This window comes from Vidua chalybeata, chromosome 3 (assembly GCF_026979565.1).
Source record: "Vidua chalybeata isolate OUT-0048 chromosome 3, bVidCha1 merged haplotype, whole genome shotgun sequence".
Classification (NCBI taxonomy): domain Eukaryota; kingdom Metazoa; phylum Chordata; class Aves; order Passeriformes; family Viduidae; genus Vidua; species Vidua chalybeata.
The window spans coordinates 106536417-106561761 of NC_071532.1; the positions used below are offsets into that span (position 1 = coordinate 106536417).

The 25345-nt window shown below is 39.3% G+C and overlaps 1 protein-coding gene across 1 annotated transcript; it reads left to right on the forward strand.

Moving 5' to 3' along the window:
* Window positions 1-8144: 8144 nt before the first annotated feature.
* GCFC2 (GC-rich sequence DNA-binding factor 2) lies at window positions 8145-25037 on the forward strand. The gene is made up of 18 exons (XM_053939329.1): window positions 8145-8478; window positions 9631-9738; window positions 11192-11353; window positions 11867-12085; window positions 13035-13114; window positions 14001-14116; window positions 15925-16111; window positions 16585-16708; window positions 17963-18044; window positions 19266-19378; window positions 20115-20314; window positions 20720-20873; window positions 21150-21271; window positions 22417-22493; window positions 22668-22734; window positions 23035-23181; window positions 23525-23649; window positions 23960-25037. The coding sequence occupies exons 1-18, from the start codon at window positions 8145-8147 to the stop codon at window positions 24072-24074; spliced, it is 2532 nt and encodes an 843-aa protein (XP_053795304.1). The 3' UTR covers window positions 24075-25037.
* The last annotated feature ends 308 nt before the right edge of the window (window positions 25038-25345 follow it).

Genomic DNA, 25345 nt, shown 5'->3' on the forward strand with positions numbered 1-25345 from the left:
CACAGGCAAAGCTCCCAGATTAAGACAGTTCTTCCACCTGGGGGCAGGTAACAGCACCCTTGGTGCTTGTCCATGGGAAGCGTGTCCCCCTGGGACCCCACACCAGCGCAGAGGGGGCTGGCACCAGTAGCTAATTGGGCCCACGCCAGGCACTGCTCGGGGACTGAAACACGTAGGGTTTCAGGGGTTTATCTTTCAAAAACTTAAATAATCCTGTAGGAAGGCAACACGTCGAAAATGCCATGATTTTTAACCACCAAACGTTTTCCTTCTCCAGCGAGGGGATCTCGTCGAGCACAGACGATTACAGCGCCTTTCTGCTATGCTTTTGTTGGGTAGATAATTACCTATCACCTTCGTACAGCCCAGATTTTTCCACTGACTCATTCTTCTGGTTCCTAATGAGCCTTTCCAGTTGGTTACACCTTTTATCATTCACAGTGATTCCAGAATAGTCACGTTCCTGTGCAATGCAATGGCTATGGCCACATCCTAGCACTTACCGCTGCCAGTATTTGTGCTTACACACCTGATGTCTGCATTTGCTATTGCAGCTGCCACATTGCACTGGCAGCATTCATGCATTTACCCCTTGCGACCTCCTCAGCCCTCATCTGATTCACTGCTTTTGAAGATAAAGCATTCTCCTCCCTCACACCCAGCCCAAAAACATGCTTTGTATTTTTATCCTATGAACAGACAGCAACTTTGGCTTTGATGCATAGATATTTGCTGTGTAGGTGGATTAAAACATGTGTTATTCAAGGAGTCCAGGTGGCCTTGGGCCGTTTTGAAGTCATCTGCAGTTTTCATGAGCAGTGCTTCATATAATTCCAAATAATTATTTGGGATAACAAAGCAGCCCTGGGTCAAGAACAGGCTTCTCTGAAGCCCAATAAAGTCTCTCATCTGACATTTTTCACTTGAATTTCTTTATAACACCTCTTAATACACAGCCTTTAATCTGCTTTGTACACATTATAGTGATAAAGTTCTAAATGTGACTTTGTTGTGTTGGAAACACCTCCAGCCTGCTCTGAAGACAAGTGCTTGCACCAGGCATAACCGTTTACAGAAAGGACATCGTAGGGAGGATTAACATAACAATAAACCAGATGAACGTGTTTCTTCTCATAAGACAAAATCGATCAGGTTACTGATTACAGTAGTTAAGGATTGAGAAAGGCAATGTAAAAATTTGTGAAGGAAAGTCTCTAAGAACAGGTTAGACAGATGTTGGAGGAGTTTGGTAAATACAGTTGATCGTGCCTTGAACATTGAACTAGGTGACTTTTCAAAGAACTTCACGGTTCCTTTCTTCTGTAACTGATGTTACTGCCACGTCCCACCAGCAAATGAACTTGGGCCATGTCTGTGCTTAACCACTGGCTTAGAGGTGATAAAGTACATAAAGCAGGAATTGCATAAAGGATGTTGGGATATTTGATTCTGTAAATATGACAGATGGGGAATGACCTGTCTGCTTTATTAAATGTGAGATCCCTATTGGAAAGCAGCAATGTACATCAGTTGAGGTAACTACACACCTTGCCTCATACCTCCCTTGAGACAAAATTGAAGCCAGGAAAATCACAGAATGGTAGCGTAGTTTGGGTTGGAAAGGACCTTTAAGGGTCATCTAGTCCAAACCCCCTGCAATAACCAGGGATATATTCAACTACATCAGGTTGCTCTAAGCCCTGTCCAGCCTGGTCTTGAATGTTTGCAGAGATGGAGCATCAACAACCTCCCTGACAGTGTTTAACCCCCTTCATTGTAAAAAAAGAATCCTTCCTTATATCTAATCTAAATCGACCTTCTTTCAGTTTAAAACCATTACCCACTGAAACAGGAAAATACCTCTTCCCCTCCTCTCTCTCAGGCCCTTTTAAGTACAAGGAAGGCCACAATAAGGTCTCCCTAGAGCCTTTTCTTCTCTGGGCTGAGCAACTCGCTCAACCTTGCTTCATACCAGAGGTGCTCCAGCCCTCTAAGCATCTTCATGGTCCAAACTGGACCCACTCTAACAGGACCACACTTTTCTTGTACTAAAGACCCCAGAGCTGGATACCCAGTGGGGTCTTAGAATCACCTCTTTTGACCTGTTGCCTGGGGAGGGAGGAGTTGCAGGGAATTAAAAATTCAGCTGACTCCCTAGCAAGATAACCTGGTATAAAAAATTAGCGCATCAAAACTTTGTGTTCTGATTCTACACAAATTCAATGCATCTACATTATCACAATGAATTGGAGCTGATCAGAGATACTAGAAGAATAAATATCTGTAAGATTAATTAATTATCAGGAAGAGGAGGAGAACTCACAACCTGTAGTGCAGACATATTTGAATGCAGCAGCCCCTCAAGTCACTCTTCCTTGGAAATAGAGTATGTAGACATACAATGATTAGTGTCAGCTATAAAAAAATGCATCCTTGAAGTAAAGCTGAACTCTTATTCAACCTAAGGGTCTTACCGAGATGTTTTATTAGTAATGTCCGAGGCACAAACTAGTATTACATCTTTAAAATGGAGAATGAAATAAGTTTCCACTCAGAGTTTGACTACTGCTTGAAACAGGTTCAAAAGAAAAACACTACTTTTATGAAGGTGGAGTTTCTACAGGCACTGTTGCAGATACTACCTTTGGGCATCTTAGGGTCTGGAAAGAGTGCTTTTTACAAGCTTCAACATGTGGTTTTGGGGGTTGATGTCAAATACCAGGTGAAATAAAAATCCCTTCTGGTGACAGTACCCTTGTAGCAATGAGTAGACAGGGCAAAGAAACTTAAAAGTGCAGGAATAAATTAGTTTGTTTCAAAAAGCTATTAAAGTATGAGAAATTGTTTAATAATAACTGATAATAGAAGGGAGCTGAAAGGAGAAGAAACCAAAGGTATGATAAGATAAAAGCTTGTTCTAGACATAGGGGCAGGGTTGTAGCACAACAGCTCAGAGGAGACCAATTAAGATGAAAAGTGTGGGAGGAACAGAAAAAAAGTAGGATTTACTATAAGCAATGTTTCATCCTCTAGGATTGTTATGGTATTATTTATTATCATGGGCTTCTAGTGGGAGGTGTCCCTGCCCATGGCAGGGAGATTGGAACTGGATGATCTTTAAGGTCAAACTCAACCCATCCTATGGTTCCATGATCTCCTTGTCATGTCTGAGCCAAAATCAACACACAACAGCAAAACCTAACAAGATATAATGAAGATGGAGAAACTATTACTAGCAACTCAATTTTCACATTAAGGCTTTAATTTTTGATCATTATCTGTACTCTGTCTCAGTTTCCTGTTACAAGAAATTTTCCTGTCTTTAGAGTAATAAGGAAAGATCTTCACTGACAGCAAAAAGGATCATGAATAAAATTGCTTAGCCTGAACTGAGTGGCAAAAGGTAACATGACTTCTTCTCTGTTCTTAGTTTTCTCCATAATATTGCTTTTATTTGTTCTGCTCTGCTGCAGGAAAACACACCAGAAATGAATGCCTTATTCTCCCTGTCCAAACCCTCTGACCAGGCAGTGTCTAAGCTTGATGACAGACATCTTCCTGCAAATGTATGTTTAAAATACATAAAGTTAAACCGGGACCAAATGTACACCAGAAATCAGTTACTGCAAGAATAAGCCATGCTTTGTGCACAGTTACTGGTCAGAGATCAAGGGACGTAAAGCGACAACTATTTCTGAGTGGTCAAAAAGCAGTAATTGCTCAACAGCGACCTGCACACATTCCTCCTGTAGTGACCTGTTTAATTTTGCTTCCTAGTGAGTGGCATTTCCTCATCTGGAGAGTCCAGCTTGTTGTCCCAGCTATAAAGAACTACTTAGGAATAGCCACACCTACCTGATGAGCGACACCTCTGACCCCTTTATTAGATTCAACTCTATTATTCATGCTACATTTTCTTTTCCACCTCCTCTTTTTTCTCTCCAGCGAACACAGAAGCAATGAGCCCTCACTCAGTGCTGTTGGAAGTTTTGTATTTACAGCAGTGCCAATCGCTTTCCTCCTTTCGAGTAAATGCTAGATACTGTCTTTTAACCCACATCTTTATTTAAAAATGGAGGCATAAAACAGAACAGGATAAACAAAAGGACAGGTTAATATTTGCTTTCCACACCTAACAGAACAAGATGCATTTCTGATATCGATTCTGAGTAGCAATTTATCAAAAAGGTGTAGAAGGCACAAAGGACACACTGCATCAAAAATAGAACTTCTAGAGATGTTGGTTTGGTTCCTAAACCAGAAGCCCACACAGGTTTTAAAATAATAAATGGCTACTGTATTCATTTTGCAGGATTTTCTATTACTTCATAGCTGTATGAAATAAAATATTCATGCCCCAACTTTGTTCCCTGCCAAGCACTGATATTTAGTAGTGGATGGGGAGCTGGACTGTATTTGTTCAGTGTGGCAAAGGCTTCTTTGCCTACCGCACTGAAATTATTTTGAGATTTACAGAACATCTATGTAACCATAGAGAAAGCAGCTTTCCAGACAGGCCAGACCATGTTGTGAAGGGAGGCAGTGCTGACTCATGCAGACTGGATTATGGCAAATAAAACTTTGCCAACTGCTGAGCAGACACAAGGGTTTTACTTGCTATCCCTAGCTGCAGTGCAGGCAGGCAGAAACACTCAAGCACACAGGAATTTCACAAGTGCCAAGTGCTGACAATAGCAGAGTAATGGGGTTAAGCAAGGTTATTTGTTGCAATTTTACAATCCTTATGCTACAATTAGTAAATAACACCTTGGTAAGACAGAGTTGCAGGTTCATTTCAGACACATTCGTTTCTCCACACTCAAGTTTTGATGCAAGCCAAGAAGCCGCTCTGATCCCAGTAGGCTGGGATCCGTACTGCATTAGCTATATTTTTTTTTTCCCCCCCACAAATCTTTCGCTTTTAGGAGCTAAAACCTTGTTATTTCATACATACTGTTGGGTTCTGAGGACCAATACTACTTTTGAGTAGTGTACCTGTTTTGTAACCAATTTTGTGAGGTTCTCTGGAATTACACGTTGCTTTTAAGGGATGAATAACATAAATATTGTGGAAAATTTGAAATTAATCTTCTCAGATTTCAGAATGTTTCATGAGTTGCTGCGAAAAGGAAACTTTTTCAGATTCACGGATTTCTGAAGAGATGCAGGCATGCTATAAAACAAGTACATACTATGATAAAGATAGGCAAAACAGTGTAAAACAGTAAAGTGAGTTTATGATTAATAACATAATTAATGAAAACAGGGATTCATTGAAAGGGCAAAGAGATCACTGTAGTTTTAAGCTGGCTTATGGAAGTCTATACAAAAGCTCTGTGTTGATGGAACACAGAAGCTCACCCTGACTGTAGCTCTTGCTTGCCTGGTGTAACGCTGAGTGTTTGAGGTGCTGCTGCCCCCATCTGCCTGACATCCTCCTGGATTTTTCCATGAAAAACGGAAGGAAAGGCAAATTCTTCCACCAGCTGCACGTAATAAGGTTGTACTGTACCTCAAATCAGTGACAAAGTTGTTGCATTTAGGGGGTTGGATCTAATTTTGCAGTTTTTCCCCAAAACAGAGTTGACCTCCTAGGTTTAGGGGGTTTTTTGCAGTTGAAATTATTTTTGACGAGAGGTAAGTCTGTCAGAGCAAGTCACTTTGTAACTTACATTGACATTAAAGTTTAACAGAGTTCAAGCCAGAGCTGAAATCAATGGAGTGTGAAAAGAGATCATACTATCAGCTATTAATGCTTCACTTGAATTTTCATGCAAGGTTTGTCTTGCTTTTATCCTGCTTCTTGCTTTGGAAAGAGAAATCTATAACATTTTGCTGATCTACTTCACTGATCTACTCCGAGTCTTTCTGAAAATTCATTTGCCAGAGGAATTTTGGTTGCACAGTCACTAAAACACTTAAGAACAAATTATTCTAATGTTTGTGACCAATAAATCCTCACCTGTCTGTTAACTTTAACCTTCATGCAAAAGGCAAAATTATCCTTTTGTCCTGTGTCAGCAGTGTCAGGAATAGGGCTTTTACTGCCCCAGAAGATAAATCCATTGGCACTTGGCATTGACAGTCCTTCCAGGAAATACTGTGCTGTGTTGCTGAGGCTGAATTTGCTTTTCCTCTTGTGAACTGGGATCATCATGGATTGGATGCCACTGCCTAGATCAATACCTTGGCACTTAGTGAGAATATTAACTGGAGGGACAACTGCAAACATGGCAGTTTCAACCTGCAGGAAAGACAGGGAGTACAAGGGTTGTGTCCCCTGTTTCTGCCATGCTGAGGTCCTGGGCCATTTTGTCTTACAAGGAGCCAGCTCAGTCCTGCCTGAGTAGTGCTCACTAGACTGACAGGATTTAAAATCAGATGAAAAAGAAACTTTAATACAGAGACACAGCCAGGGATAGAAGCTCTGTCATTATTATAAAGATGTTAAAGGTTCCTGGTAAAACTCCCATCTTTGCTTGGCTTGATGAAGCCTTCATCAGTCCTGGAGTGGTAAACAAGAAACAGGAAACTAATGGGCATTGTTCCAGGTAAATCCACATCTACAAACTTTGCTTTGCCCAGGTCACAATGGAACAACTCAATACACCTGTGCATCCCCAGACTATTCTTGACTTTACTCTTCAGTCAGAGAAACTACCCAGGGAAAGTCCATATCAATTCCACAGCAATAAGGCAGTTTTGAATTATAGCCTGCAATAAGTCAATTTAAACACAAATCCATGGACAGGTTTCATTTCAGCATTTGCTTAAGTACTTTATTTTTCCACCAGACCCCCACCCTTTTAGAGTGCTGAAAATAAATAATGCTGCAAGGTGAATTATGCTTCCTAAATTGTTAAAGTTTTTATAATCTTCCTTATTCACTAAGTAGCCTTGTGTTTTATTTAATAATCATTCAGAAGCAGTGCTGAATAAAAAAATATTTTAGTTGATTTTCTCCTGAGTTTTTATGTTATTCTTACTATAACTAGTGCTTCACAAATGCAGCTTTTTCTTCACAAGATTCCTGAGGCAAATTAATATCAGTATTTTCATCTTACAGATGAAGAACAGAAAGGCAGAGCAATTTGAGCAAGAACGTTTCAAACATTTGCTATTCTTGGATACTTCTCTTGGGACACAAAGGCTTACTTGAAGAACTTGCTCTGCCTGGTTTCATGGTTTAATTTGGAGTGGGATGCACTTTTCACAGAGCAAATCACACACAGCTCAAGTCAGCACGGCAGAAATCAAAGGCTGGTACAAGCTGGTACGTGCAACTCCTTTCCAAACAAACCAATTTGTCATCACTTGTCACATTCCCACCTTCCTTCTGTTCCCAGCCATATGTTCCCCTCCCCTTCCCCCAGCACTGGCACCTGCCTGGCTCCTTCTGTGAGCTCAGCCTGAGGAAAGGGAAAAAAAATGTGTGATTACTTTTTGACAATAAGCTACAGTGTTAGTTTTGCATTTATAATAATAATAGAATCATAGAATGGCTTGTGTTGGAAGGGACCTTAAAGATCATCTAATTCCAACACCCATTCCATGGGCAGGGGCACCTTCCACTAGTCAGGTTGCTCAGAACTGCCTCCAACCTGGCCTTAAAAAGTGTATTTATTTGTTTTTAGTGTATGTTACTACTAATTCTAAAATAGTTCTTTTATTTATGTGTAGTTAGGCATTAGCAATTACATTTCCATTTACTATTCATTTACATAATACATAGCAATCACAAAAGTTTATAAATATGCATTAGTAATTATCGCCAAATAGCTTACATATAATTTACGCATATTAAAATAATATGGTATGATGCGTTATTTATAAATTATATTTTATAATACCAGAACTCCATACGTTTTCTGTGGTACTGTGGAGGAGGTGGAGCATCCACCCAGCACAGCAGCCCCTGCACTGAGAGGCTCACGGCAAGTTACATTTTTAGGCATCAACGAGTCACCAAAAAACGCCTTTTACGTTTTCTGACACCTTCCCCTTCTCCCCCTTCTCCCCCTCCATCCCTCCGTCCCTCCCAAGCTCCCGCCCACCCGCGGGCGGGGCGCGCCGGGGTCGCCGCGCGTGCGCGCCGGGACCCACGTTGGGATCGCGGCGATTCCCGGGAGCGATTCCCGGGAGCGATGTTCCGCCGTCCCCCGCGCAACTTCCGCGGCCGGCGGCGCGCAGCCTCCAGCGGCAGCAGCGAGGGCGAGCCGGAGCCGCGGGCGGAGCCGGCCGCGGCCCCGTCCCCAGACTCCGGCGCCAGCTCGCCCTCGGAGCGGGAAGCGGAGCCCGAGGAGGCCGAGGGCGATCCCGCCGCGGGGCCCGGCGCGGAGGGGCCGCTGCCCGCCGAGGAGCCGGCCCGCAGAGCCGGGGCGGGCACGGGCCCGGGGCAGCGCCGAGCCGGGGCCGCAGCCCGGCCGGGCCGGGCCGGGAAGGAGCTGCTGAGCTTCGGCGGCGAGGAGGAGCGGGAAGGTGAGGAGGGATCGTGTGTGTGTGTCCCGCAGAGCAGGGCCGGGGCTCCGGGAGCGGAGGGGCTCTGCCTTGGGCTGCCCCCTCAGCGGGCCCCGCGCTGGGCGCCCTCCTGCCTCTCGCTGTAAACACACCCAGCCGTGCTGTGTCAGGGAAAGGGCTCTTGGGAGTGTTCGCACGGTAAACCCGTGCTAAAGCATGGGCTAGGCCTGGTTAGTCTGGAGAAGAAAGAGAGCGGGTCTTACCAGTCCATCTAAATATCTCGAACGCGGATGCCAAGAGGATGGTGCTGGACTCTCTTCAGTGATTCCCAGCAATAGGATGAGGAGCAATGGCTATAAACTAACTCAGTAAGTTCCACCTCAACATGAGGAAGAACTTTCTTACATCACGGGTGACAGAGCGCTGGAACAGCTGCCGAGGGAGGGCGTGCAGTCTCCCCCTCTGGAGACATTCCAAAACCACCTGGACACATTCCTGTCTCACCTGTTCCAGGTGACCCTGCCCTGGCTGGGGGGTTGGCCAAGGTGCTCTCCAGAGGTCACTTTCAACCCTAACAATTCTGTGATTCTGTGAAAAGTACTTGGACAATTACTTGACAATTACTTTCGGCTGGAAAGCATCTGAAATCTTATAGCTGGAGAAAACCAGAGAGAACAAGTACTGTATGGTTCCATAACTAGTTAATGATGAACAAGCTTAAGTAAATGAAACTTAAGTGTTTAACTGACACTTCTGGGCTGTTACTGTTGTGGTTGATGAGAGGACATAGCCACCTTGGTGGGGACAAGCTACAGAGACACCCTGCATTTCAGCAGTGCAGTGTTGCTGTGTAGAGGAGGCTGAGTTGGAGTTTTTACCTAAGAGGTGGTCGATCGTGAGTGATAAAGCCACTGTAATATTTAGAATTAATCCAGCCAGAACTGAAAGACTGGACATAGCCCTTAGTGCCATGGTCTTGACATGTTGATGTTTGGTCATAGGTTGGACTTGATCTCAGAGGTCCTTTCCAACCTAATTGATTCTGTGAGTCAGAAGTTATGCTGTGTACACACATAGAGTTTACGTGCACTTTTGAATGCAGTACATATATATATGTGTGTATATTGTTGGCTTTATTAATGTTACTCAGAATCACTTTGTTTTATCTGGTAGATGAAGAGTTTTTTAAAGTTAAAAAGCCATCCTTCAACCAAGTAACCTTTAGAATTAAAAAGAAGGAAAGCTTACTGCCTGCACAGACAGAAGCTGAAGAAAGCACAAGTAAGTATTTCTTCTAGTTAAATATTTTATGAAATACGTGAAGAGTGATGTAAAAATACTGCTGTTAGATGTTTTTTGCTTGTTAATTGAACCCAGAATTATACTTACAATGTTAGTTTACAGGTTTATAATTGTAATGTATTTGTGCCGAAATTGTTTTCAGTTTGACCTTGGTAAAAGATTATCAGAACTTGGAGGGTGTTCTTGAGAAAACCTGATTATGCAGAACCATGTATCAAAGTTAACAAAAAACATCAAAGTTAACAAAGTTTTGCTACGTTTGTACCTCAGCATCATATCTTTCAAACTATGGGCCAGGTATCCACTGTTTTATTGCTGTCAGATTGCAGTTTGATCTGAGTATTGGCATTGAGGGAAAATGTGAGCTTAGTAGCATTTTGTCTGATGAAACTTAATGCAAACATTATTAAATTGTGTGCTCTTACAGCATTTAAATGTTTTAATTGAATGCAGTCAATAGCCTTAATTATTCTGGTAGTATCCCTAGTTTAATTGTAATACAGTCAGTTGCCCAGAGAGGCTTTGGACTCCCTATTCCTGGAAGTGTTCAAGGCCAGGTTGAATGAGGCTGTGAGCACCTGGTGTAGTGGAAGATGTCCCTGCCCATGGCAGGGGAATTGGAACCAGGTGGTCTTTAAGGTGCCTTCCAACCCAAACCGTTCTACAGTAAGTTTCCTATTGGAATATTTGGAGTTTGTGTGTTTTAGAAACAAATTCATCTAAAAGTTCTCTTTATGTATTCCCCTTTTGACACCTCTGTCAATTCAGTTATACCATATTTGCTAATGTAAGATAAAAGTAAATTAGATTGAGATTGGGCAAGAATTCCCTTTGAGGTTATGATTCAGCTGAGATAGTAAATTTTCTTACTACTTATAAAAGCGTATCATATTCTTATAGAAGGTGGTACATTCTGTTGTTCAGTAATCTTATGATTTACTGAAAGTGTAGTGGCAGATGAAGAGAAACCAATATTTTTAAAGAATTTGCTAATAACTGGAGACAAGATAGATATAAATATTTATAATTTAACTAAGAGCTCCCTCATTGTTAATGCTTTTTAAAAAAGTGCTTTCTAAATGCAGTTTTTCAAGTCAAGAATCTAAATATGCTGTGAACAATCAGAATATGAATTAGTTGTTATCTGAGAGCTGATCTAATTGCTTTTGTGCATATAAATACACTCTATGTCTCAAAAGGACTTGTAGTCTTTCTGTGGGCAGCATCACCAAAGTTGCTTTTATTCAATACTGGAATTGGCTTGTTAAGTGACTGTCTTGGAATGTTACAATTTGACATGTTTTGATGAGAACAGCTGGAAATAGACAGCTGGAAATAGGTGTAAATAATTTATGGTAATCAGTTATGGCACATCATATTCCAGCAGCTGAAACTGAAATAATGGATCATACTTTTTTCCCCTATAATGAAGAAATCTGTCAGTTGGAGCCTGGAGTTGGCAACACCAAAGATACTCTTGAAGAGGATGAGGACAACGAGGATGAAACTTATTCTTCACTGAATGAGGATTACAACAGCTCAGACTCTGAAAATGAATCCAGCTCTCCACAGAGGAGGAAGGATTTATCACCAGGTTAGTTCCTGGCTTTTTTTTTTTTTTTTTTTTTTTTTTGTCCGAGAAAGCTATTTTAGAACATTTTGTGTTTGAAGTACATGACAAGTTATGTGAGATGAGTTCCACTAAGCTTAAACCACCTAAGGTATAGGAATCTGTTCATCCTGAGTCAGGGTTACCCTTTTGTAAGAATAGTGGTTCCCTCTCATTTTTAGTTGCATACATTTGTTGTCTTTCTGTGCTAATTTTAGGAATTGAGCAGAAATTATAAGCCCTGGTTATAGAAGAAAGGCAGCAGAAAATTCCTCTTTAGTGATGCACAGTTCCCTTCATGAGGTGAAAATAAAACCTCACTTTGAGGCTGAGAACCACTTTTTCATCTCCTTATATTCTACATGGCAACCATTGTAGAAAACAATCTTGTGTTCTGTATCCGTAGTTTTACAGTGATGGTGAACAGTTGTGATCATTTGCATTAGATACAGAGTGTTGCTTTTAGTCTTTTCCTTAGATTTTCTCTCTTTGGTGCAGGCAATATCCCCAGTGCAGCTCACATTGAGGCTGCTCGGAGGAAGCGTCACTTAGCCAGGACAGAGGCTGATTATCTTGCCCTGGATGTTTCAAACAGTCCTCAGGTCCCTCAGAGAAGAGGAAGCAGTGATTTGGAGAGTGAAGATGAGTCTGAAACAAAGAATCTCGATTTTGCTCCTAAAATGAGAACTCTTAGGCAGAGGATGACTGAAGACATGGGTGAGTTTGTTGTGTTTCTCCCTGAGGCTTTGTTTTAGTCTCTGGAGACAAATGGGACTTGTCCAGTAAGGAGTGAGGCTCTGCTCCTCAGGGCTCTTGGAAAAAGGCTGTACAGTTGGTGCTTGAGGTTTATATGGGTCATAAACCTGGTTAAGGTCTCACTTGTGGTGGTGCAGGATACTTTGAGAAATGTTTGCAAAATTATTTTTGGCCTTGTTGACTGGAAAAAAATGGCCTTGTAAAAGGCACATTTACCGTGAATAAAGTTACTGTAAGTCTTGCCTCTTGCTTCTGGTCTGGTCTTCTAAGTGCTCTTCCTGCACTGACATTATAAATTCAAAAAATGAAAAACCAACAAACCAGCATTCCAGCCCTTCAGAAGTAAACAAACCCACGACATGCAAAACATAACTGGCTTTTCCATTGTTTTTATTCCCTTAGAGCTGCTTATAATGTTGTTTATGTAGCACAGGTTTACTTTAGTATTTGAATAAGGGCTATAAGGAATGCATAACTATGAGCAGAACCTGCCATTCAAATTAATGCTAATGAGATGTTTTTGTATCTGTAGTTGAGTGTATGTTCTGGAATTCTCAAGGGTTTGTTGGGTGTATTGTCTTGGTCTATACTTATGCTCTTGTTTACATGTATTATGCATGTAAACTTTGCTTTGAGACGTGTGCCTCTTACTGCAGTAGTAATTGTCTGAGAAACAGTTGGGGAAATTAACCTTAGTGTGAATCCTACAAATCCCAGTAGCCTTTTCCAAGCCTTCCTTGCCTTTCAGTTTTGCAGTCCTCCATCTGCAGGTTTTTCACCTGCTGTTTTTTGTGTGTATCACTTCCTCAGTATTGGCTGGGAGACCCATTGTTGCTTTAGATGGAGAACACGAGAGGGGGGAAAAATAAAGGGTGTAGTTAGATCTAATAACAGTTGTTTTAACTTCCAGTGTCTCTGGGTGATGCATCAAGTGATGATGAAGCCAAGTGGGAAGAACAGCAAATAAAGAAAGCTGTTAAACTCTGTCAGGTGACGTATGCTTTCCTAACCATTGGAAGTTGATTTTTGCTTATAGGCAAGAGAGCTTGCTTGGAGTACTGTTGTATCTCTGTTTTGCCCTCTCATTAGGGAAGATTTTAGGAAGTTATTCCCTGATTCTTTAGGGAAAGATGATTAGAAATATGGAAAGATGATAAAAATCTGTAATATCTGGCTGTTGAGGAGTGTGGTGGTGTCAGCCCCAAAGGCAGGTCCTGTTGTGATAAGAGATCACAAGGAGCTGAACTCTTGATTTTTTTGCTGCCATGCAAGGGATCCTGAAAGGAAGAGTATGCAAATGATACAAATGTTGCAAAGTAAAAATTATTCTTTTATTCTGCTAAATTTCTGTTGAGTGGCAATCTGAGAACTCTCTTCACAGTTCAGCAGAATGCTGTCTTTTCCTCAGTAAGTAATTGGCAAAAATGAACTATATTCTGATGTGCTGGAAGTTTTGGTTCTGGCTTGGATCACTTACTCTGGATCAGACTTAGGAGTATCTGAATAACCAACTCTTTATTGAAGTCAGAATTGACAGTTGTAGAATATTTTCCAATTTGGGGAGTAGAGGAATAAGAGAAAGTTACATCTTTCTGAGACTGGTGTTCAAATCCAGTATGATGTTAGGTCCTCATACTCCACTGCTTATGGAAAAGTTAATTCTACTCTTCAGGAAACAGCAGCAATTTATAGCTGTAGAGCTTGTTAGTTATGGATTTAATGTTTGAATTGATTTGGTTTTGTCTAGATTTTTTTGTGATTGAAATATGTATCTTTGTATCAGATGTCTAGTATTCAGATGATGTCTTGTTGATCTGTAGAGTTGCAAAGGGAGAAATTGTGTAAATGGTGTATTAAAAATTGACAATTCTTGTAGGAAATTTGTGATGATGCTTCTGTGCGTAAATACCAACCAACCAAACCCAAGTTTGATATCTCTGTTTCTCTACCACCTGTGAATTTGGAAATTGTGAAGAAGAGATTGACTGAAAGGTAACTCCTTAACTTACAAGTTGTCTGAGTTTTTGTCACAGAATGAGACAACAGCTCTGAAGTGTTACTGTTTTTTCCAGAGTGTTGAGCTTTTTTTGAATTGTTTTCAAGTGTAATGATGTCTAATGGAGTACCTCAGGTTTTTTGCTTTATGTGGCAATGCTTTATTTCAGGGGAGCATTTGGACTTTCTAAGAATGTTTCTGTCAACTCGAACTTCAGAAAGTAAATTCATTTATTTGGCAGCAGCTTTTTATGGTTACTGGCAGTTCTTGACAGGAGCCTTGGCTCAATGTTAACGTTTGCCCAGAAAGCAGAACTTCACTGGGGGCAGGTGGAGCTGGCAATCCCAATCCAATCATATTTATAAGGCTTTCCTGTTTCATCTTCCCCAACACAATCCTCCTATGGTAGTTCTTATACTAGCTGCAAAAATAGCCCAGTATTTCCTAAAGCAACCTAAGTTCTCTACAGCCTATTCAGAACGTGCCTGGATCTTTTTCTTTAGTTGTGTGCCAGGCTGTGGCTTCTCTTGAGCAGCTCAGCTGCTGTGTGGGCAGCTGAAGTGTCCTGGGTTGGACATGGGAACCTCCTAGAGGGTGTGTGGGAAGGACAGCTGGGGTCAGGCATCCCAAGGTAAGCCATCCCCTGTCATGCCTCCCAGTACTGGGAAGCAGCTGTTCAGATAAATTTAGACAAGTAACATAATACAAGTGAAACATAAATTGTGCTGTGAACTTGCACCAGGCTCTCTCTGTGTAATCTTTGCTTTGTACAGACCATCACTGCCACATTTGTTTAGAGAAGTGAAACTAAGTTGGACTAAATATTTTTGTGGAATTGTATGCTTTCTTAGCTTTAATCACCTGAAGGGAATTTAGTTAACTGAGCAGGAATTTATGAATAGAATCAAATAAGAAAACATAAGAATACAGCTGTCAAGAGTGGGAAACTTGTCTGGAAAACAGCAAGAAGGGGAGGGGGAACCAGTTTGGTGTAGATACAAACCTGTTTTGTTTGTAGATGTTTTTAACATATTAAGTGCTGAAGTAGATTAATATTTTTTCTTTTTAATTTGTAGCACAGTAGAACACAATAGCTGAATTCAGCTATTTTCTTTGGGAAGTGTTCAGTTCAGGGAGACGAGCTAAATTGTGGTCTGTGCCTTGATTCTGTTCTAGGCCTGCTCAAACTGAGTAAACACTTGGGATATATAAGGAGGGAAGGGGTAAAAAAGAGAGGAAGCAGAGTTGTAATATATGTAAATGTTTGTGTGCTACCTGTCTAGTAGAGACAGCTGTAGACAGCTATATTGTGTGTTTATCACACAACAGTAAGAGTTGTCAGTTGGTTTGTATTTAATAGTGAGCACATCGTAAATGCTTACAGGGACTTCTGTCCATACAACTTTTATTAACTGGTATGGACATGCTGATGTGAGCTGTAGTTTTTACCAGATTACATTGGGTAAAATCTGTTTAATAATGGGATACTGTATAATTTTGGCTTTTGTGTTTTTGGAAGTGTGGTGTATTGAGGAGTTCAGGTAAAATATCTGTGGTGCTGGTGCTTTGAAAATCAGCACCACATAAATGACATTTGGGTTGCCAAATCATGATGTTTGTCCCTACGCTGTGCTTCTGTAAATGTTGGCATGGGTAAATCTTTCAGTGCTGCTCAGGTCAAATGCAAGTGCTATTATTAGCACAAGCAAGGATTTTGTATGTGATTATAATGGGAAAAATGTTTTGGAGTGCATCAGCTGTTAAGCTGGCAATACTTCTGATTGTCTGGGTTTCTCTTTTTTAGGATAACATCCTTACAGGATGTACACCGTGCCCACCAGAGAGAGTATGAAAAATATATGGAGGATATTGAGAGCTCAAAGATGTCTGTCCAGGAGTTAGAGAAGTCTTCAGATGCAGCTCTAAATTACAAATTCTACAGGACCATGAAAACATATGTAGAAAACTTGATAAACTGTTTGAATGAAAAAGTATGTATATTTTCCTCTTTTTTTTTAAGATGATAAAGGTGTATTCTGTCAGTGAAAAATGGGATACCACCCAGTTAAAAATCAGTTCTATCAGAATCATATTTAATTTTAATATTTAATTTAGTGTCACTTCGTAGTTGTGAATTTCTTCAGGTAACTCTAAAGAGAAGAAATGTTAGTGAATACATTTTCTTCAATAGCTAATGCCTCAAAAGCAAACTGCAATAAAACAAGGGATACCAGTGGTGTCCTGGTGAACCCTTTTGTATGAAGTCTTAGTCCTTGACGTGTAACTGGTGTGTAGTTTGTGTTTTCAGCCTGAAAAACTCCCATGACCAGGAACTTACTTGTCAACCTATGATACTTCTGTTCTAATTTCACAGCTATACAAAAAACCCTTGGAAATTAATTTTTGTTCATTCTTGTGATACTTAAATCAATTGAAAGCCTGATTAATGTTTCCTCTATTGCAGCTGAAGGACATTAATGAACTGGAATGGGCTGTGCATGCCCTTCTTCAGCAACGAGCCCTGAGAATATCGAAGCGAAGGCAAGAGGAGCTGAAAAATGAATCTGCTTATATTCAACATGTGACAAGTTAGTACAAAGTTCAAATTTTCAGTGAAAAACTAGCATGTCTTTGAGCAGAAATACAGTTCATTTTTGGGTTAAGATTTTAATTTTCACTTTTGATCTCCTTTCCCCTTCCCATTGTCAGTAGGAGTGTTCTACTGCACCTCATTTGAAATTCTTACCTGAGTAATGCCCATGATACTGTTTTTCTCTGGTTTAATTTCTCTGAATATGACATGACCAAGTACCTTGTCAATTTTTAATTGTTCAATTTCCCATCAATATTTAAAAAGAAAAATGGGAGTCAGTTTTCCAGTAGGTCTCAAGTTGGAGAAGGCTTGTTTATTATTGAATTTTGTGAATATCTGAAAAACCTGAGTGTGTAATTTACCTAAGGGTGTCTGTAAGCTATGTGTGGGCCCAGACTGGAGATTCAAACCAGGAGGTGACATCCATGTTGCAGAGCATGAAGAGAGAAGCTACTCTGTGTTAGGGTTTTATCTAAAAGAAAACTCTGTTTCAATCACTGTAGGAAAAATTAGTACAGTTTTCTGAGCTCGTATTTTCTTTATTCACCAAGGTATTGTTTATATGCTGTATGAATCTCTAGTTGCTGCTATTTAGAAAACCCAAACAAACCAGGCCTCCAAAACCAAACCCTTTAAAGCTGTTCAGGCAAAGCTGAGAGCAATATGCTTGTAGCTCCTGGGAACAGATGGAGGGCAGATGCACTGGATTCTGGTAAATACTAAATCATATGGGTTCAGTCTTCTCACTTGAGGGGGTAAACTGCTGATGAGAGGAAGTAGCAGCCTGGATGGCTTTGTAAAATGGGGTGGCAAACTGACAGCAGGTGTAAGGAGAAAAAGGTAATGCCATAGTAAGAGTTGCTATTAAATGATTTTACCTCCAGCTCATTACAAATGAGACTGCACTTGCATGTTTAGCAGCACATAGCATTGTTTTTTATGTTCCTAATTATATTTAGTATAGTCAAAAGGCTGTTTTTTCTTACATAATAGTACTTCAGTAGTAGTACACCCTTTCTCTTTGGCATGTTTTGTGCATCAGCTAGTCATTAGTGCTACAAGGAATTTACTCTGACTTACTCTGGATACTGTTAGAGTTTTGATTAGGTTTGTTCATTTGTTGGCTATTTTCCAAATCTAAAAAAAAATCTAACAAAACAATAGAAGGAGATTCTTTGTTTCCTGTTTGAAAATAAAACAGGAACTTTAAAAACGTACCACTTTATTTTTGGCTGTTTCTGTCTTATAGGTGGGAATGACAAACCCACAATGAAAAGCAAAGTGGAAGGTGATGAGAAGACACAGGTTCTGGAAATGTGTGAGCATCGAAGGTAACTCTTACACAGAGGTGCACTTAACTCTGATAAATGTGCTGTGCACTGACTTCCTGTTATACCTGTAGTCATGAATGTAAACCTGTAGGATTACTAAATTAGATTACACTAAAAATATTTCAGTATTTGCTTTCCAAAACCTGAAGCACAAGGAAGCCACCTATGTGTTAATGTCATTCTCTTCATATTGATCTGAATGTGAATGCTAATAGAGCTGGATATTTTAAATTAAAATCTTAAGTGAGACAAAACTATGAGGGGACCTTTTTTCTTCCTATTTTAATTAATAATATTATTAACTTCTACAGAAATATATTTTTGTATTACTGTAGAAATAGTAAAATTGGGCAGAATTGTTTCTGCTGGAAAGGTGGTGGTGAGTGAAGCAAATCAACCTCTAGCTCCAGGTCTGCTATCAGTGTAGGTCAGACAGATGCTACATTTTGGATGTTACAGTGTTCAGAGATTGGTACCATTTTTTTAATATTATTGGGAGCTCTGAAAGTTTTATAGTTGCAGTAATACCTCAAGTCTTGACTATACTTTGAAGCAGCAAGTACCTTGAAATTTTACTGGATGAAAAGTGGTATAATAATAACTTCCTCTCAAAGCAGTTAACATTTAATGCTAATTGATGTGAATAACTGTTTAAAAGTATTTATGCAACATCACTTCGTACATTTATCATTTATCATTTTCCTGTGGTAGAAATTCAAGCCATTGATTTTGCAGCCTGTTTCACTTAATGCCATGGCAGTAGTTTTTTAGAACCCCACTGGCACATGGGTGCTATCACCTTTTTCCTGTAGGTTGTTGAACAAGATCCAGGACTGACAGGACAGTCTGAGAGCTCAGTAAACACATACTAAACTGTCAGACTGGATTCAGTTCAACACCAGATGCTCAGTGTTGCAGGTGGGATGAGTTGTTAGCCTCATCAGTAGTGATGAGGTGAAAGGAAGGTTATTGCATGGGTCATGGGGGAAGTCAGAGATGTTGCTCTAAGCTCTTGGATGTCAGTTGCCAAATCCCCTCCCTTTTCCACAGTTGAGGAGTTCTTTTGGTTGTGTAGTCACTGTTGCTCCCCCATTGTCTCTCCTTAGGCTGTTTTTCTGACAACTTGTTTTAAATACATTTTTTAAGTTGAATTATTTTCTTTAAGCTTTCTCCTGCACACACAGGAGAGGATAACTCATCTGAGTTCATTCCAAAATGCAGGACTTGCAGGCGGCAGGCGAGAGAGCAGTCAGGAGAAGGAGATCACCACGAGGGCTTGTCGAGTGATGAGGAGTTGACTCCCACAGAGGTGGACGAGTTCCAGAAGAGCAAAGGTTGGTGACAGTTGTAATGTGATGTCCTAGAACAAGATCTCTTGTTGATATTTCTTTTATTATTTTTTTTAAGGAAAAGTAGAGCAATACTTCATTTGAGTTCCATATTTTTATTTGCACACTGTAGAAAAAAATGCACCCAGGCAGTTCTGACTAATGACTTGGGAAGAATGAATGAGTGGTTGTAGATTTCTTGTGGTGACAGCACTATACGTGGCTTTTTAAACTAGAGGCTAGCTCTGACAGATTATGCCAAAGCTGATCTGGCAGTACTCAGTGCAGTGCTGCAGCATGTTTTGTACAGTCAATTTATTTCCTCAAGCTGGAGTGTGAATTAAAGGTTGGTTACAGTGTTTTAATTATCTTGAGTGAATGGATGAAGAGGAGGAGGGAAAGGTATAATAGCTTTTCTTCACATAACAGCAGAAGGGTTTTCATGCCTGCAATGCTATAATTCTGGAACAAAGTTTGAAACATAGTGGTTATATAAATCTGTGAAACAGATCGTGAAGAAACTTGCCTTTCCTTGGTCTTCTGACACCATTTTTTTTCTAAAACTGGGTTTTTGTGGGAGCTGTTTTTAAACCATTTCAGTGTCAGGTGTGTCAAAGATAAATAACATATGCAATTCTCATAAAAATATCTCTTATGTCCTATAGATTCATAAACTCTTCAGCTTATGCCTCAATAAGTTCTGTGATTGTTTCTTTTTATTCCCAATAAATATTATCCATAGATAACGTTTTAGAGGATAGTAGGAAAATCTTTGAAGATGTACATGCAGATTTTTGTGACATCAGAAAAATCCTGTTGAAATTCCAGGAATGGAAAGAGAAGTTTCCTGACTCTTACTGTGATGCTTACATCAGTTTCTGCCTGCCTAAGCTATTAAATCCATTGATCAGAGTTCAGTTAATAAGTTGGAATCCTCTTGAGGTGGGTGCATCAGCTGACATTTTTGTTAAAAATTTTATGTGTGTATGATGTATTAATATGAGGAATGATTTTTTTTCTATACCTAGCACAGTGCATTAGAAATTTTAAGGAAGCTGCTGTGTTGTCTCAAAACATGGAGTATGTTGTGGAATCTTAGCTTTCCCCATTCCTTTTACCTCCAGCCCCTTTTGCCATATCTCCTGTAAAAACAGTTCTTCACCTGGGTTCTTCGAAGACACTTGAATAATCCCATCCATTAAATTGTAGCTTTAAAACTAGTTTTGCTGTTTTGGCCCATTCAGTGATGAGGGTGGATCTGAAATTAAGTGGGAATTTGGGTGTTACTGGATAGAGCTTTTCTCTTAATGCTGACCAGCTGAACAACTAACAGGAATCATCTTTCAGCAGAATTTTACAGAGTTGGAAGAGATGCCCTGGTTCAGAGCTATAGAAGAATTCAGTGATGCAGAAAATGTATCTGAATCAAAAAGACATGATGATCATGATAAAGAAGTTTTGCCTAGAGTGATTGAAAAAACTGTTCTTCCCAAAATTACAGGTATGATAAGATTGTATTGAAAATGTTCACTGCAGCTACGCAATGAAAACTTAAATAAAAATGATAATATCAAATAATGTTGGTGATATCACAGTGCTCCAAGACGTAATGATTATGTAGTTCCACAGAATGGGGTTGAGGTGGCCTCTTCAAAGTTATTGTGAGAGGCTGAGCTTTTTTTATGTTTACTTCTGTTACATTGTAATGGCTTGAAACTAGGGCAGATAAGTAACTTGCAGATTATGAATGAAATAAAGTCCTTTTTTTTTTTTTCAGCATTTGTGAAGAGTGTGTGGGATCCTTTATCTACTTCACAGACAAAGAACCTTGTACAGCTTTGCAGTAACATCTTCGGCAAACAAATCCTTTCCAAAAATGAGTCCAGCCGGGCAAGAGAGGTAAAAGCTGTGGTACCAAGAAAGGGGAACTTCACCCACTGTGTGTACTTTTGTGTGTGCTCCTGTGGGCACTGAGAACATTCTCCTGAAGTTGTTTGGTTCTGATTACTTTTTTGTTTTGTTGCTCTATATTAAGATGATTTAACAGATAAACTTACAGCTCTCTGATTTTCTCCTTGTTGAAGATGATGAGGCAGAAATTAGCTACTGTTTGTAGAAAAATTCTGCCTGTATCTATCCAGAATCTGTTTGTAGATCTAATCTTCCTTCACTGCAATAACAATGATTTGCATTTTTCTTTCCAAATTTGAGCTTTATATGCTAGTAAGGCTTCAGCAGTGCATCCCTTAAGCTTTTATTTATAAAGTAGACCTAGAATTTTAGAACTTGAGAATCCCCAAAGGTTGGTTAATTGGTGAGGAGGAAAACTACTTTGTAATCCTAGCAATCATTTAATAATTTTATATACACAGTCACTCTAGGAAGCCCTTTTTAGCCTGATTCTGGGTTTATTCTGATGTAAATCAGGAGGTTTATCTAGTGAAAATGTGGTGGATTAAGTGGTGAAATGGGATGGATGTTTGGGCCCTGAGTATGAAAATAAATATTTTAAAGAAAATGTTTATGCCTTCCAAAGTTTGCTGTTTTGAAACCATGGCTTAAAGTAAAGTGATACAACTGATCTTAATAAGAACTTAAAATAAATAAATAGGCTTAAAAAAAAAGGTAGGTGGCTATCTACGGCACCTGAAAACACATTGCTCAAAAATGCATACTATCCTAGCTATGGCAGCTTTTTACATAGAATTTAACGTCTTTTAATGGAGATCCCATGTGTATAACTTAGTTTGGTTTTAATCTGTACAGTTTTCCTGCTGCCTTGCAGATTAAAGTGCAAAAAAAAGGCCTCACCTAGGTATATAGCTTAGGGATATAGCAAAACCCTCTAGGCTAAGCCTCTAGATAATTACAGCTGTGATTTGTGTGCTGTTCCTATTTTTTATTATGAATGTGTGTTATATACAAATGGCAGCTGCACTTAGCTCTAAGATATCAGACCTCTGGATGAACTAAATAACCTTTGAACTTGTTACAAATGGAATATGAAGTCTTCCAAGGACACATTAATAATTCTTTTTTAATAGGATTTGATGAACATGGTTGTCCTAAGAATGAAGAAATCTGTAGAGGAAGATGTCTTTATTCCTCTGTATCCTAAAAGGTAAGCTAACCCTGTGACTCTCTTCAGTTTGTATTTTTTTCAGTTCCTCTACCTTTCTCCCTTAAAGCTGTAGATGAAATACTGTAGACATTGATATCTGAGAGATGTCTGTTTATCTTCTTTTAAATCCAACAAAAAATAATCTTTATTTTAACTTCTTTTTCCCATGACCAGCACTGTGGAAGACAAGTCATCACTACGTTCAAAATTTCAAGAAAGACGCTTTTGGTCAGCTGTTAAGGTAGAGAAAATAGGGCTGGTTTTGTTCTGTTTGTCCTCTCTGAAATTCATTTCACTAGAAACATCCCAGACAATATTTCACTTTTCCTGCTATTCATGTTGGCTATCCTCCTCCTTGACTCAGAGCAGGTTAATTTTCAGGTAACTTAACTTCAAGGTATTTTACCTTCACAAACACCATGCTCAAAAATGACAATTGTAATAATTTATATTGATAGAGTTTCTTTTATGAAACTTCTAACAGTTTTAGCACACTTAGAGCCAACAGCTCTACAGATGCTTTGTTTCTTCATTACTGCAGCTGCTCTCCAATGTTGTTCTTTGGGATGGGATTGTCCAGGATGACAAGGTCCGTGATTTGGGACTGAGCAAGTTGATGAATCGTTACCTTCTCCTGAACATCCTAAACACACCACTAGGGCCGGATAATATTGAAAAGTGTAATAAGGTAAAAGACAGCGTTCATTGGAAGAGGGTGTATGCTAAAAGCATTTTGTTTTTCATGAAGAGGGTCAAAACTGAAGATGGAATATTTAAAAAAAAAAGAGAATTTAAACATTTAAAATTTATTTTAATTTTTCTTTTAACAGCCTTGCTGCATAAGAGCATTTTAGAGCAAATACTGGTCTGTATGTTCTTAAGCATAACTACTTGGAGAGATAATCAATGTTGATTTAAAGGAAAAAGCACACTAATAATGACTGAACCTGTGAGAAGGTTCCTGTCAGAAATGATGTGACTTGGTTATATTGAAATGCTTGTTAAACTTTTTACAAATATTGTGTAAACAGGTGGTTGCATGCCTCCCAGAAAGATGGTTCCAAGATCTCAAGGGTGGATCAACTCTCCCTGAATTACTGAACTTCAGCCAGCACTTGCTGCAGTGTGCTCATGCGCTACACAAGGACAACCACAGGTAATGGATGAGGCTGTCCTGAGATTCAAGTGCTTCCCCAAATACTTTCTGTTAATTTTTTTTAATTCCTTAAATACTGTATATTTGACACTTTAAAGTATGCTCGTGTCATGTATATATATATGAAAAAGATGGAGTCTAATGTGAAGGAGCACTTGAGCAGTCCTCGTTTACTGTGAGAGTTTGAGGTGGTTGATGTTGGGTGCTGTTAATGATCAGAGTAGCCAAGGTCAGGAAACAAAAATTATAGTTTAGACAGGTCAATAAAAGTGCTGCTATATATTTTTTTTTTTTTTTAATTCTTAAATAGTGATGAAACAAAAGAAGTTCTTCTCCTGCTGATGAAAATTGGAGCTTTGCATATTGTTGAAGACTTCATTGAAGAGCATAAACTTGAACACCTTAAAGCAATGACTGGGAAATAGAAACCTTTGAAGGAATGCTTACATTATTGAAACAAGCCTGGTATTCACACTAAACCAGTTCTAATATGAAATTTAATTCGTGGATCCTGGCTACTCAGAGGTAGTGGTAATCACTGTCTTGGTGTTAAATACATGAGGTGTTTTTTCAAAATGTCTTTTACTGCCATCTACTCCTAGATTAGGGAGTATTTAGAAGTTGCAGTTGTCAAAGCAATGGTTCAGGCATTCTAAAATGTGTGACAGCACTTTACTGCTGTACCCTTCTTGGAAGGAATCCTGCAAACAGAAAGTGCCTGTGAACTTCATCACTGCTAGCTAGTAAACAACTTGACAAGTTATTTTCATTATTAATTGCTAAATACTATTCTGACTGAGCAGTCACTGAGCTCTTCCAACTTGTGGTCCACAGTGATTTTTGGTAGGTTTATTGTTAAGCCATTCCTAGTGAAAAGGATTCATGATGCCCCTGATACAGAAACAAGGTGGGGTCAGTGTGCAGGTAAGGAATCAGGATTTTCATCATAGACATTGTGATGATGAGAACAGAACAACTTCAGTTACTTTCCAGTAATTGGAGTTCTAGAAATCTCCCTTTGCCTCCCAGTAAGCTCTACAGAACTTTACTTCTTCATATCTTTATTTGGATATTATATTATTTCTAATGTTTTGTAATTTTGTATATTTGTAATAAATATTGTTACAGAATAACAGGGATGTTTCATTGTAAAAACTGTAGTGCATCACAGAATCTATGTTTGTGACTATTTCTCCAAAATCTTCTGGGAATAGAATTTAACTCTTGAAGATTTAATCCTTATGCCTTCTTTTTATATTTTTTTAAGTTTAAAATATATTTTTGTAAAGTACTTTAATTGTAAATAGGTTTGATCAGTATTACAGACAAAATATTAAAAATAATTTGGGTTTTTTTTTTTTAATAAAATATTTTACTGTGGTAATGACTCTTACAGCTCAATTCTTTAACATGTGACAAAATGTTATTAAGTTGTATGAAAAAAGCCCCTCCAGCTCCACTAACTTACAGTAGCTTCAGTATTTATGTTGCAAATACTGCTTTCTAATAATCAATTTCTGCTGTTTTTCCTCTCGGAATGCCAACAAAAATGCAACTGCTGATCAGCAATCACCGCAAGCTCATGATCTCATTGCTTTCCTCTTGTTCTGCTTTGCCTCATCCCAGCTTGTCTCTAGCACCAGCCTTGTGCTATGACAAAAATGTAATTGATGTTCTATCACAATTTATCTCTGTA

Bases quoted from the DNA above. Each gene is read 5' to 3' on its own strand.
- GCFC2 (XM_053939329.1), top strand. From the start codon at position 8,145: ATGTTCCGCCGTCCCCCGCGCAACTTCCGCGGCCGGCGGCGCGCAGCC. The intron at 9,739-11,191 runs GTAAGTATTTCT...CCTATAATGAAG, and splicing joins AGAAGCTGAAGAAAGCACAA to AAATCTGTCAGTTGGAGCCT. The intron at 23,650-23,959 runs GTAATGGATGAG...ATTCTTAAATAG, and splicing joins CTACACAAGGACAACCACAG to TGATGAAACAAAAGAAGTTC.